This window comes from Schistocerca gregaria, chromosome 6 (genome assembly GCF_023897955.1).
Source record: "Schistocerca gregaria isolate iqSchGreg1 chromosome 6, iqSchGreg1.2, whole genome shotgun sequence".
NCBI lineage: Eukaryota > Metazoa > Arthropoda > Insecta > Orthoptera > Acrididae > Schistocerca > Schistocerca gregaria.
The window spans coordinates 286,064,047-286,078,295 of NC_064925.1; the positions used below are offsets into that span (position 1 = coordinate 286,064,047).

Genomic DNA, 14,249 nt, shown 5'->3' on the forward strand with positions numbered 1-14,249 from the left:
CAGATATTTAACACTTTACTTTCTTGATTAAACATGTAACTCAGAACCTGTACATAATTTTGTTAATGACAACAATCCCCCAACAATCATGATAATATACGTCTTTCCAGAACATTCTATATGCTTTCACAATGAATATCAAGTGTTTTAGCAAGTTGGACAGAATGATATATATAAAGACAAACATACAAGTCCCTAGGAAGCACTGACTCGTCCGCCAGCCACCTGGATGCATACATTGGGGAAGGCTGTATCGTTTTATTGCGTACCTTTAGTTTGCTTTCTGGCTCCTGTTTCTCAATAAATATATGAAACAAATGGAAATAAATGTTAATAAGTAAAAAAGTATCCTCTGCCATGTATTTCAGATGATTCACAGAATATAGATCTAGGTGTGGATATGCTCACATGATATTTTTGTCTTTTTGGTCTGAGGAATCAGCTCCCAAAGTTTTTCCAAGTATTTGGATACCTACTGCTTACCAGGAGACTTGATCCACAACTACTGTAAATTGCCTTGTGAACAGCAAATTCTCTTTTTAGAAAACATGTGTTCCTCATTTAACTGTTTTCACTGTTAAGTGAATATGTTGATAACAGCTAATTTGTTTGTTTCCTGATAAGCAGTTTATCAAACAAGTCTAGTTATAATTGCTTAACATGTTTCCTGCTTTTTTTAGAAAAGGTTTTACATTGTAATTTGTAGGGAAAGCCAAGTAAGAAAACATAAAAGAGACTTGACAGCATAAATATATGCTTGTCTTTCAGTGAGGTAACCAGCCTCGTATGGCTTAAAAATCGAATATTGGCTACAGGATGGAATTTGCACATTGTAGAGTTTGATGACAAGGGGAAAGCTATGAAAGGAAAGGACTGGGAAAGTTTACATACTGATGATGTAGTATGCATGGTGTGTCGTGAACCAGAATCTTTGGCAACACTCTCTTACTGTGGTGAGCTTGTACTTTGGAGGCTTGAAACAGGACAGCCATACAGCTGCTATAGTGTTGCAGATCCCACAAACAGGTAAGTTTTCTGGTTTGTATTTTGACAAGTATTTGATTTAGCATGAGCTACAGAAACCATGAAGAAATAAATGAATTAACAATAATGGGAGGATGACACCAATGTGTGAGATAAACTGACAAACTGAATAACATTAAAAATAAAGTTAGATCTCCAATTTCTGACATATTTTGCAAAAGTCTACTTCTGGGAAACTGTGTAGTATACATAGTCTTTGAAAAAAAAAGAATTCCATTAAATGTTGAAGAAACATTTAGTTGGATTTTTTTTTTTTTTTTTTTTTTTTTTTTTGCGAATTTCAATACTATATTCCTCAGTTTTGGAGTTATTCTTTGCCAATTTTGGTGTAATTTACCACCAACAGCATTTTGGAAAAATGAACTCTTAAATATTTGGTACAACATTAGGCATTTGACAATATCCAAATTTTCTGTTGACATGGAAATCTGCTTGTTCACTAAACTGTGAAGGGATTCGTGTCCCTCCAAGATATCTACACTGCCATTTAAGATACATGTAGCTAGAACCTTCTCCATGTCAGCATTAATGCAGTTCACTATTATGACCATATGGCTGAAATGAAATCTAGGGCATTGAACACAGGCTTGCATGGATCTGTGGTCATAATAAGAATTTATATCCAAATTTGAGATTTCATACGAGTGTCTTTCAGTGTTCCCTTCAGTGTCGCCTGAAGAATTTGCCCTTTTAAACTTCTTAAAAGCTTTCAAGTTTCATCACCAAAAATTACTTCCCCACAATAATGAATCACTCTTTGAACTCTTTTCACTTGAAAAAGAGGTAAAAGTTTTAACTGGTCACTGAGACTCTTACCAGAATGGTGTTCATTGGAAGAAGTGTATTTTTGGTTGATATCACATCTACATCCATATCTTTTGTTTTGGAAATGAACTGACTTTCAAGATTGTATGCAAACCTCAACCTTAAGAAAGAAAGTCAAAATTCAAAAAGAAAGTCAAAATTCAATTCCAACATCGGTAATCATCAGAGACCAATTTTAATAAAATGCTGCCCTCTGTATAAGCAGCTGCTTTTGAATCATTTATCTCTCTCTCTCTCTCTCTCTCTCTCTCTCTCTCTCTCTCTCTCTCACACACACACCAAAAATATTGCTATTTAATGTACTTGCAAAATGTGCTATATGTCACATTTGAGAGCTCACTGAATTATGTACAATCTGTACATTGGGAACAGTTGTCTGGAAATTATTGAATGGAAAGGGCTAAACAAGCACAGAGTCCCTGCGTTTTTTTGAAGATGAAAGGGGCAACTGTGGAAAAATATTTTAGAGATGTTTGAGGATGTTAATGGGTTTGCATCAGTTACTTGCAGTAAAACATGCCACATACATAATTCTAAACAAAAATATTCACTATAATAATAACAATACTTTGGGCTTCTTTTTTATACAATCACCAAACTATATACAAATAATCCATATACCATGTGAACCACACCCTTATAATTGGAAGCCTGCTGTATCTGTGTGTTTGTGTTTGTGTGTGTGTGTGTTTGTAGGGAGGGGGGTTATCCTTTAATGTATGAGGCACTGTGAACTACATTTATTTCAACTGTTTCTGGTTCTATTTCCTCTACATTTATCTCATAATTTCTTGCTGTTTCTCCCTTCTTTCACCTGTTCAAGTGACCCTTAAAGGAAAGGCACATGGTGTCCATTTCCCCCTAAGCACCACATCAGATACTGAAGTGTGGACATGTGGATACAAAAAGGTAAGTCTATACTGACAGGCATGGTCCACTTTATGGCACAGTTACAACTGTGCAGTGAATGTCAGATAGTAGATTTTGTGAAATTTTTGTGGGAAGACTGTTAGAGGCAGAAAGAAATCTAACACACTGTAGTGGATACATATTGAAGTATCAGTGATTGTACCTATACACCTAACACTTAGTATATAAATGTTCTTAAAATAGAGACAACCTTTATGAAGGAGAAAGTTAATAATCATATTCATTTTCCTACAGTTGGAAGAACCAGATCTGATACATCTAATTAGGTTGGAATGTGATCATCATGTTTTTGAGTTTATTGTTGGAATTCAGTTTTGTCAGAAATAATATGATGAAAGGTATAGTGTGTGCTTCTTGAATAGCTTCTTCAGACACACTGTGTTACTTTTCTGATAACCAGGTGGAGTTTTTTTGTATCCAACATTAGCTACAGCTGTATTAATGTGAGAAATTGCTTCATTAAGTGATTGTAAGAAATGATAAAATTATTGTATTTAATGTTCTTTATACATATCAAGGAAATTTGTCTGAAAACTGATTTACACTGAAGTATCTACTCAATTAATTTTATACAAAATGATGTTTTATTAGCTTACTAAACTTCATATTTGTGTGTAACTATATGACCAATAGAATCAGTTTTCATTTTTTGACATAATTGCTGTAGCATCATGACATTATTTTGTAGTTATTAGTGGTATTTCTCATTGAAGAACCAGCTTTTATTCATTTTCCTACTTTGCTCATTGTTTCTTTTAGCATAGTGTATGTTTTTCTTCTTTTTGTAATTTATTATGTTGTCTTCACAAGGAAATTAAATATTTAAAAAGTACACAAGACATGGGCCATGTTAGTATGATAAATTATAACAAATGCCTCCAAAGATTATCAATTTATATTTAGTTACATTTGAGAATCGAACAGAATTGTAAGGAATTGCCCCATATATCATGATTATTAAAGATAAACTTCAAAAAAATTGTAATAAATTGTCCCCATATTTTGCCATGCATGTGACAAAGGGGAAACGTGAAATTTGTTTTATTCATCTCATAATGAACAAAATTTCAGAACATAAGTCTAATGTACAAGTGACATGTCAAAGTTACAATTCATTTGTTTTAAATTTTATCACACAGTCTTACTCAGTGGATTTAAAATTTGGCAAACTTACAATATTTGCATCCACCACCACCACCATCATCATCATCATTTAAGACTGATTATGCCTTTCAGCGTTCAGTCTGGAGCATAGCCCCCTTATAAAATTCCTCCATGATCCCCTATTCAGTGCTAACATTGGTGCCTCTTCTGATGTTAAACCTATTACTACAAAATCATTCTTAACCGAATCTAGGTACATTCTCCTTGGTCTCCCCCTAATCCTCCTACCCTCTACTGCTGAACCCATGAGTCTCTTGGGTAACCTTGCTTCTCCCATGCATGTAACATGACCCCACCATCTAAGCCTGTTCATCCTGACTGCTACATCTATAAGAGTTCATTTCCAGTTTTTCTTTGATTTCCTCATTGTGGACACCCTCCTGCCATTGTTCCCATCTACTAGTACCTGCAATCATCCTAGCTACTTTCATATCTGTAACCTCAACCTTGCTGATAAGGTAACCTGAATCACCCAGCTTTCACTCCCATACCACAAAGTTGGTCGAAAGATTGAACGGTGCACAGATAACTTAGTCTTGGTACTGACTTCCTTCTTGCAGAAGAGAGTAGATCGTAGCTGAGTGCTCACTGCATTAGCTTTGCTACATCTTACTTCCAGTTCTTTAACTATGTTGCCATCCTGTGAGAATATGCATCCTAAGTACTTGAAACTGTTAATCTGTGCTATCTTTGTTCCACCTATTTGGCACTCAATCCTTTTATATTTCTTTCCCAGTGACATTACTTTCGTTTTGGAGATGCTGATCTTCATTCCATAGTCCTTACATTTCTGATCTAGCTCTGAAATATTACTTTGCAAACTTTCAAACGAATCTGCCATCACAACTAAGTCATCCGCATATGCAAGACTGCTTATTTTGTGTTCACATATCTTGATCTCACCCAGCCAGTCTATTGTTTTCAACATATGATCCATAAATAATACGAACAACAGTGGAGACAGGTTGCAGCCTTGTCTTATCCCTGAAACTACTCTGAACCATGAACTCAATTTACCGTCAACTCTAACTGCTGTCTGACTATCCATGTAAAGACCTTTAATTGCTTGCAAAAGTTTGTCTCCTATTCCATAATCTCGTAGAACAGACAATAACTTCCTCCTAGGAACTCGGTCATATGCCTTTTCTAGATTTACAAAGCATAGATACAGTTCCCTGTTCCACTCATAACACTTCTCCATTGTTTGCCGTAAGCTAAAGATCTGGTCCTGACAACCTTTAAGAGGCCTAAACCCACACAGATTTTCATCCAATTTGTCCTCAACTAATACTTGCACTTTCCTTTCACCAATACCTGAGAAGATTTTACCCACAACGCTGTTTAAAGAGATACTTCTGTAGTTGATACAATCTTTTCTGTATCCATGTTTAAAGATTGGTGTGATTACTGCTTTTGTCCAGTCTGATGGAACCTGTCCCGACTCCCAGGCCATTTCAATTATCCTGTGTGGCCATTTCAGACCTGACATATCACTGTATTTGATGAGTTCCAACTTAATTTCATCCACCCCAACTGCTTTATTGCACTGTAATCTATTGGCCATTTTCTCCACTTCCTGAAATGGGATCCTGTTTCCATCATCATTCCTGTTCCATGCTACCTCAAAATCTGAAACATGGCTGATTGTATTTTCACCTACATTGAGCAACTCTTCAAAATATTCCCTTCATCTGCCCAAGGCATCCACAGGATTCACCAGCAGTTTTCCTGACCTGTCCAAAATACTTGTAATTTCCTTCTTTCCTCCCTTTTGAAGACTGCTAATTACACTCCAGAATGGTTTTCCAGCAGCTTGACCCATAGTCTCCAACCTGTTTCCAAAGTCTTCCCAAAATTTCTTCTTGGATGCTGCAATTATATGTTTGGCTTTGTTTCTTTCTTCAACATAACTTTCTCTGCCTACCTGAGTTCTAGTGTGTAGCCATTTTTGATACACCTTCATTTTCCTTTTACAGGCTGCCTTGACTGTGTCATTCCACCAAGCCGTTTGCTTCATCCTACTTTTACACACTACTGTTTCAAGACATTCTTTAGCCAGTTCTAGTACTGTGTCTCTGTACCTTGTCCATTCCTTTTCCAATGACTGTAATTGACTACATTCAACTAACTGGTACCTTTCTGAGACCGCTGTTATGTACTTGTGCCTGATTTCCTTCTCCTGAAGTTTCTCCACTCTTTTCCTCCTACATATGCACCTGACCTTCTGCACTTTCGGCCTCACAATCCCAATTTCACTGCAGATTAAATAATGATCAGTGTCATCAAAGAATCCCCTGAATACACGTGTGTCCCTCACAGCCTTCCTGAATTCCTGATCTGTTATTATATAGTCAATGACAGATCTGGTTCCCCTGCCTTCCCAAGTATACCGGTGAATGTTCTTATGTTAAAAAAAGGAGTTTGTGATTACTAAGCCCATACTGGCACAGAAGTCCAAGAGTTGTTGTTTCCTGTTCCTGTTGGCCTCCATATCCTCTCCAAATTTACTCATAACCTTTTAATACCCTTTTGTTCGATTTCCAATCCTGGCATTAAAATCACCCATGAGCAGAACACTGGCCTTGTCCTTTACTCTAACAACTACATCACTGAGTGCCTCATAAAAACTATCCATCTTATCTTGATCTGTCCCTTCACAATGTGAATATACTGACACAATCCTAATTGTCTTGCCATACTCTGCTACATCTATCCACATTAGTCGTTCGTTTACATACCTTACTGCAACTATGCTGGCTTCCATTTCTTTCCTGATGTGGAGCCCTACACCCCATTGTGCTATTCCTGCTTTGACTCCTGACAGGTAGACCTTGTATTCTCCCACTTCCTCTTCTTCCTCACCCCTTACCCGACTGTCACTAATAGCTGAAATGTCCAGCCCCATCTTACTTGCAGCCTCTGCCAGCTCTACCTTCTTCCCAGAGTAGCCCTCATTGATATTAATAGCTCCCCATCTCATTACTATTTGTTTGCCAAGTCGTATCTTAGGAGTTCCTGATTTATCAGTTAGAGGTGGGACTCCGTCACCTCCAAAGGTCCGAGGCATTTTGCTCTGATTGTTGCCAGCATCATATTTAAAGTATCGGGTAAGCAGGTTGCTAGCCTTACTTGCCCCGAGTCCCATTGAGTTTTACCCCTAATGCTTGAGGGACTAACCAGTGGATTTGGTAGTCTATGCAATATGAGCACAAAGGTGACCATGCCTCAGAATATGTCCGAGATGCCCAGCCTTATTCCAAAGTAACTGGTATCCCGACTGTCGGGACCTCTTACTTCGCCACTCAACCACCATAATTAGCAAAAATTTTAATTCCACTTTAGGGATCCAGTTCAAGGGATCACTTCATCCTTTGTGAATCTTCCACTTAGTGGTAACATCCTTCAATTATAAAATCATGTAATTTGCTTTTTAAAATATTTAGCTTCATATGCATTATGTCACAAACATTTAACATGCTATGAATTTTCATGGCTGTACACTGAGGAGTCTGAGCATACAGTTTTAAATTATGTGAGTTGAGCATAAAGTTTCTACTGCATAGGAAAATAATCATCCCAGAGATGTATAACTAAGGGACTGTTAATACTTTTAGGTCTTTAAATAATGGTCAACATGATGCCCTTGGCTGTGCAATGCTCATGTTACAAATGATTCTTTCATGCAAATTTAAAATTCATGTAATGTTTCCCAAGTTCCTTCCCCCCTCCCCCCTCTCCCCTCTCCCCCTTCTCCACCCCCCCCCCCCCCCAAAATTAAATGTCATATCCAATAACGGATTCAAAATAACTAGAGTATACTATATTCCTAGTGTCCACATGAGTGACACTGTATAAAATCTCCATGGTAAATGCGAGGCTGCTTAATTTATTCACTAAATATTCTGCATGTGATTACATACTGAAATTTCTGTATAAGTTTATCCCTTGAAATGTGACTGAGTCAAGTTCCTCCATTTTTTGTTATTGTGAGTAATACAGATTTCTCCAGTTTTTCACTGTTTGATTTCAAAATTCATAATGTGGGTTTTTGAAATGTTTAGCCTTAAGCCATTCAGATTGAACAATGTTTCCAAGTTACATAATGTTTTCATGACACTTTGTGGCATATTTCCAGAATTTTCATTTTCAATTAGGCTGAAAGTACTATAAGCAATCTAGGTTAAATGAATATTTATATTGACAGGCATGTCATTTATGTACAACAGCAATAAAATTGGTCCAAGGACTGAGCCTTGAGTAACATCTTATGACACAGTTTTCCTCTCTGAGAAGTAATCTGCTCCATTTGATGTGATTATTACCCTTTGGTTCCTCTCCGTGAGACATGATTCAAACTATTTCATAGCAATGTCACTTATTCCATACATGCTGAGTTTGAAAAGCAGTAGGGCATGGTTTACGGAGTCAAATACAACTGTACTTTTCCTATGTGTATGGCACATCTTTTTCTAGCATTACTTTTCCTCAACAGAAGTAGTCAATACCAGAACGAATTTTCGAATTTTGAACAGGTCAGTATTTTCTCAGCTGTTTTTCTAAAGAAAATTCATATGATTTTGTACACAATACATTTGTACATGATGCCTCTGAAGTGATCGGATGTGTTTTTGTATTTTGGATGGACAACGTAATTTTGGTTTTTTCAATGTGGAAATTCAAAAGACAGAGTGATGTAATAAAATGTGAAACAAATAAATTATCATGAAAACAAAAAATCTGTGCAGGCTTTTCTCAGAATTATTTGCATTATTTGGAATCCTGAGAACCTAAAATATGAAAATTTCTTGGTCAACAATCATACCCCTAGGCATGAAGAACTGGAGCCAACCATGAGAAAAAGAAGTTCAGTAAAAAATTTATTATAAATCTTACTCCTCTCAAAACTTATTAAAAGAGTTAACCATAAAGACAGCTGTGACAACAAAGGAGGGAGGGGTACATTACAAGTGGTGCAGTTGTCTGGAATCAATTGAATAATAATGAAGTTCTGTCTTTTGTGGAAAGGAAGGTACTTTATAGCATTTATAATTTATGTGTGAACGAATTTATGATGACACAAAGAAGGGAGACCGCAGTCTGCCCAACAAAACAAATCATATCAACTGTGACGATGTACTACCAATAATGACAGACAGGATTGAATAAAAGAGGACTTTACAGCTATAATCAGAGACATTGAAAAGGAAAAATAAGTACCAACTATTTGTGAAATTAATTTATTTGTGGAATTGTGTGCTTGTTAACAAATGAAGTTAAAGCTATAGGATCCAGTCAGGACATGTCTGAGCCAAGTGAAATTGTAGTCAGCAAAGAAACAGTACAAACTGATATTTTACACTTAATTTTGGCAAAACTAGAAGAAATGAAGACGGATACTATTAGAAAATTGAGTGCAGTTAATGATCAACTAACTGAAATAAGAAGAGATAATGATAGCAAAATTACTTTAGTACAAGGAAAATGAAATGACTTGAAAACTGAAAAAATATTAAGATGGACATGGTACGAGATCAAATGGACCAACTTACTAATCAAGTTTCAGAGCTAAAAAATGGGTTGGTTGAAGGGTTAAAAAGTCTGAATCAAAAAGTTGATGTTTTAGAAAAAAAATATTGTTTTGCAAAATGAGCTAGTAGTTGAATCAGCAAGACAACTGAAGAAGGTTGATGGTTCAGTTGAACAGAAGGCCATAGAGGAAAAACTGGTACAAAACATCACCAGTTTAAACCAAAAAACAATATACAAACTAATGTGACTGTTTTAGATCGGAAAACATGAGCATTTCTAGAAATTCATGTGAACCAACATCTGTGTGCAAACAATGGTATTGCATGGTCCCACACATGTATCAAAAGTTTTCCATCAGACAATTTACATGCAGTGGATTTTCTGTACCATTGTAGAGGTAATTTTGTGTCAGGCATTAATGACAATCAAAGTACTAAATTTTTTAAAAGATGTCTTAAAGATGAAGCTCTATCATGGGTAAATTTAAATTTAACTCAGTTTGAAACATATCAGAGTTTTCAGGAGATTTTTAAATAAATTTGGCCAGAAGCTGAAGAGGGGAGAATTAAAAGTGAATTTTTGAGTGGTCCTAATTATAGGCATAAACAATTTGACATAATGACATCGACTGAGCACTTAACAGAAGATTACCAGAGTGGTTGCAGTGGGATTTAATTTATGGATTTAACAATTGTCTTGAACAATTTTCATTGAATGCTGACAGGCTTCATAGGGCAGTAGAAATAAGTATGTACTATAATAATCAGAGTGATAGAAATCACAATGGGAATAATTACAGAAACATAGATATATGGTAACTTATATCAGGATTAAAGTGTCAATAGAGAGAGAAATTTTGAACAGGATAGGAATAGTGGGGATAACCATGAATATTTTAATTGAAGAAACAATCACAGAGGTAACTATTTGGTAAACGGCAGTTCACCTCCATGACGGACCACAGTTTTGAGGTGTTGAAACATAGCAAGCACAGGTCCCCAAAGTTACACGTGCAATTAGGCAATAATAATAGTGTCAATAATATGGCACACATATCTGAAACTGAATGGAAATAATATCAAATTTCCCACTTATGTTTTGATCAAAAGTTTTGGTATACTATGTTTAATTATGGTGATGTTAGTGGTAATCACAAACCACAATATGAGAATAGTGAGAATTGTGATGTAGTACATACTAATGATTTATTCTTGTGGTTGGAAAACAGTGTTATTGATGTATTTAAATCAGGTGATGACTGTATTGGATCTGAAATAGGTGATATTTTTGCTGTAGATGTGAATGAGAGATGTGAAGTAACTGAGGTTGGTGAGTCTGAGACTTGCGGCTTATTGCAAATAAGTGTAGATGAGGCAACTGACTTTGATGAAGATGAGACTTGTATTGTTAGTAATGTTAGTAATTTTAGAGGAATATGATGATTAATATGAGTATCAGGTATTTGTGAAGTTTAAGAATAATGAATTTTCAGAGTTATTTGTGAATGATGCTGACAATACAGGTAAGGTAAGTGCTATATATGATCTTGTAAGTGAAAGCCATGGAATACCAGTCCAATTGAAACAGTTTTTCATTAATGTAATGCAGACTAATGATCCAGACAATAAAGGTGAGTTATCTGTGAGCCTAGAGAATAAAAGTGAAAACTTTTTGAAGTTTGTTTGTGACTGGATGGATGATAACATATATAAATGTGCATTCTGGTATAGATTAGCTGTGGTTAGTGAGAATCTATATCCCAATTGATGGAATGAAGTGAAAGAAGGTCTAAGCAGGAAGTGTGATTTTGACAGTAATGTGTTTTGTGTTCCTTCAGTAACTAGTGATGTTAGTTGTTTCAATCTTTACCTGGCAACATGAGTAACCAAAGTAATGTTATGATACCAGTGAAGCTGATAAAATCTTGTAAGACAATGTTGATGTAGTATTGATGACATTTAAAGTGTTCTTTTGCATGAAGTGACTGACAACAGAGAAGGTGATGCAGATTTCGGGTCCCCTTACATTAAAATTCAGATTGATCAGTGGGAGGGTAACTGTTTTGATTGATACAGGTAGCCAAATTTGTAGTATATGTGAACAATTGAGAGACAAGTTCAAGTATAGTAAGAATTTTGTGGAAATGCCCATTGTAAGTGTAAAGATACAAGAAGCTTCAGCCAAGCAAAGCAAATTGATAAAATCTCAGGTACTTTAGCTTTTAGTTTAGAACAAAAAAACTTTGAACATTGATGCTTAGTAATCCCTAGTCTGGAAGAAAATATAATTCTTCATATGGATTGGATAGTGAAAGTTGAGGCTTGTTTCATATGGAATGCTAAGGGATTGTTTATTTTGGAACCTAAAATTAATACTTATGTGAAAACTAATTTCTGTTTTTAAACAGTGGGAAAAGTTGTAACTATTTGCAAAACATTGTGAACCAATGTGAGTAGTAGGTGTTTGATGATGATATAGATTTTGATGAAACTGAGGATCAGGGTTTTGAAAGTGTAGTAGATTCTAATGCATTGAAGCCATAACTCTTAATGACTAACAATAGGAGCAACTTAGGAATTTGTTATTGGAGTTTAGAAATGTGTTAAGTGGAAGACCAGGGAAAGTGGGAGGCTATCAGTGCATGCTTTACCTTAGAGATTATCAACCTTTCTTTCTTACACCATATAATTATCATCTTCAACAAGGAAATATGTTGAGAAAGAAAGTCAGAAATGAGGCACTTCGTTCCAAAACTGGTCTTATCCAAATTTTTTTGTGAAATGAGCGAAGCCTACTCCGATTTTCTTCAGTATCCAGGGCATTGACTGGTTAGTCTGTATTCACACAAAAGCTGTTCTTTACCATAGAAATAACTAGCTAAAAATTGGTCATCATTCCAAAACTTGCCTTATTTACTCCAAGTGTCATTCCAATAGTCGCCTTATCCTACCAGCCAATGAAATTCTTAATATTCCAGTCAAAGGAAACACGCGACATTTTCCCTGTGTCTTTGCAGCTGTCATCAGTAAAGTCTGAAGATGTGTGCAGTTTTGTGACAAAATAGGATTACGATGGAAGAAAGAATTACTCCAGCTCCAAAAGGCAAAGCAAGATGCCATAAAAGTGATCCTGCTTTATGGAAGAAACCAAGGAACAATATAAAAGGTGAGCAAGACATCAAATTTGTGTAGTGTGTTTACATGACTGGTTTAGGCCCTGGTGTCAATGATCAGTGAACGTATAAAGGTTAACAAAACAGCGGTGGTGGCTGCTGAAGATAAATTTTAGGTGTTCACAAATTTTTTGTAATATTTAGGGTAATGAACAGTTTCAAAACTCTCAGGGCCTTACCATCTGTAGTAGATCAACCCAACATTTACTCCATACAAATTTTTTGATTCAGATAAACCTCAAAGTGTGAAATAGCATTTTCTGTAACAGTTATGATGACGGTCTGTACAAATTTATACAGCTACAACCACTGAGAATAATAATAGTAGTAATAATGGTAGTAAAAATAATTATTGGCATATTTGAGGAGTGTGCTACCATCCAGCAGGATTTATGTCAATAAAATGGGGACATACATCTTGTAAACGTTTGTCATAATGTGCTGCCACCTGGTTATGTTTAACTGTATTCAAAGAATTTAATAACTTCTACATCCACAAGGTGTCAAAACTTTGGGTGTTCACATGCTCTTGTGCTCCTGAACAGCAGCTTATATTCCGCTCATTTAATCAAACACCACATTGGGCTTTTATTATTAGTATCTTCTTCATGTCCCATTTACTTCAGAAGCTATTTTCAGGCCATTATTTTTAGCGTTACAGGCATGGGCTAATGGAACCACCACAATATCCACAATGCAGTCATAATGGACCAATGTACAAATGCAGGAAATTAAGGATGTTAGCCATCCAACAATTCCATGAGAACTTCTACAGCTCTCCCAATAAAATTGAGCAAGACACTTTTATACTGGAATATCTGAGAGCAGAAAAGCCTAAAGGAGACAGACGCACAAAAAAAGGTAGCAATAGGAAGAGTGTTGCTACTGAGTATTTTGTTAAAGTTGCTAATACTGATAAATTTCAAGTAAAAGTGTGGAAGAAAACATTTCTCAATAGTTTACATGTCAGTAAAGATAGAATTCAGAGAATTGCCAGAAATAACTACCAATCCGATGAAATGCCTAAAGAGAAAAGAGGTGGTGCTAGAGACAGGCCACAGTACAATGCAAAGAGATAATCTGTGAAGACTTTAATTGAACGTTTGAAGTGTTGTGAAAGTCACTATTGTTGAGGAAAATCATTTCAAAGAAAATATATTCCCAGAAACTTAAGCATTGCAAAGATACACAGTTCCTACAATGCAGAGGTTTGTCATAATATGAGAGTGAAGCGATAGTTCTTTAACAACATTTTCACAACAGGTTACAATATCAGTTTTGGTTCACCTGTAAAAGATGTGCGTTCTACGTGCATTGAACTTAAGGGAAAAATTTAGCATGCAAAGGATACATCAGAAAAGAATTAGATGATTATTCAGTTTAGGATTCAGAAGTTAAAAGCTAAAGCTTTTTATGCAAAGCTGCAAGAAAAAAGGGATTATATGCTCACAATGTTATTTGACTGTCAGAAAAATCTAGTTAATCCTAAAATACCGGGTCAAATTGCCTACTACAGTTGTCAGATATACACCTATAGTTTTACAGTTGTGATGGGCCATTCACATACTGAATTGACAGTACAAAA

General features: G+C 35.7%; 1 protein-coding gene across 1 annotated transcript in view; it reads left to right on the plus strand.

Annotated features, from left to right (window-relative positions):
* The window catches only part of LOC126278854 (WD repeat-containing protein on Y chromosome), a 395,714-nt gene that overhangs the window by 208,701 nt on the left and 172,764 nt on the right, over positions 1-14,249 (plus strand). The window contains exon 11 of the mRNA XM_049979130.1: positions 769-1,026. Coding sequence (XP_049835087.1) covers positions 769-1,026 — 258 coding nt within the window. The remainder of the gene's footprint in view (positions 1-768; positions 1,027-14,249) is intronic.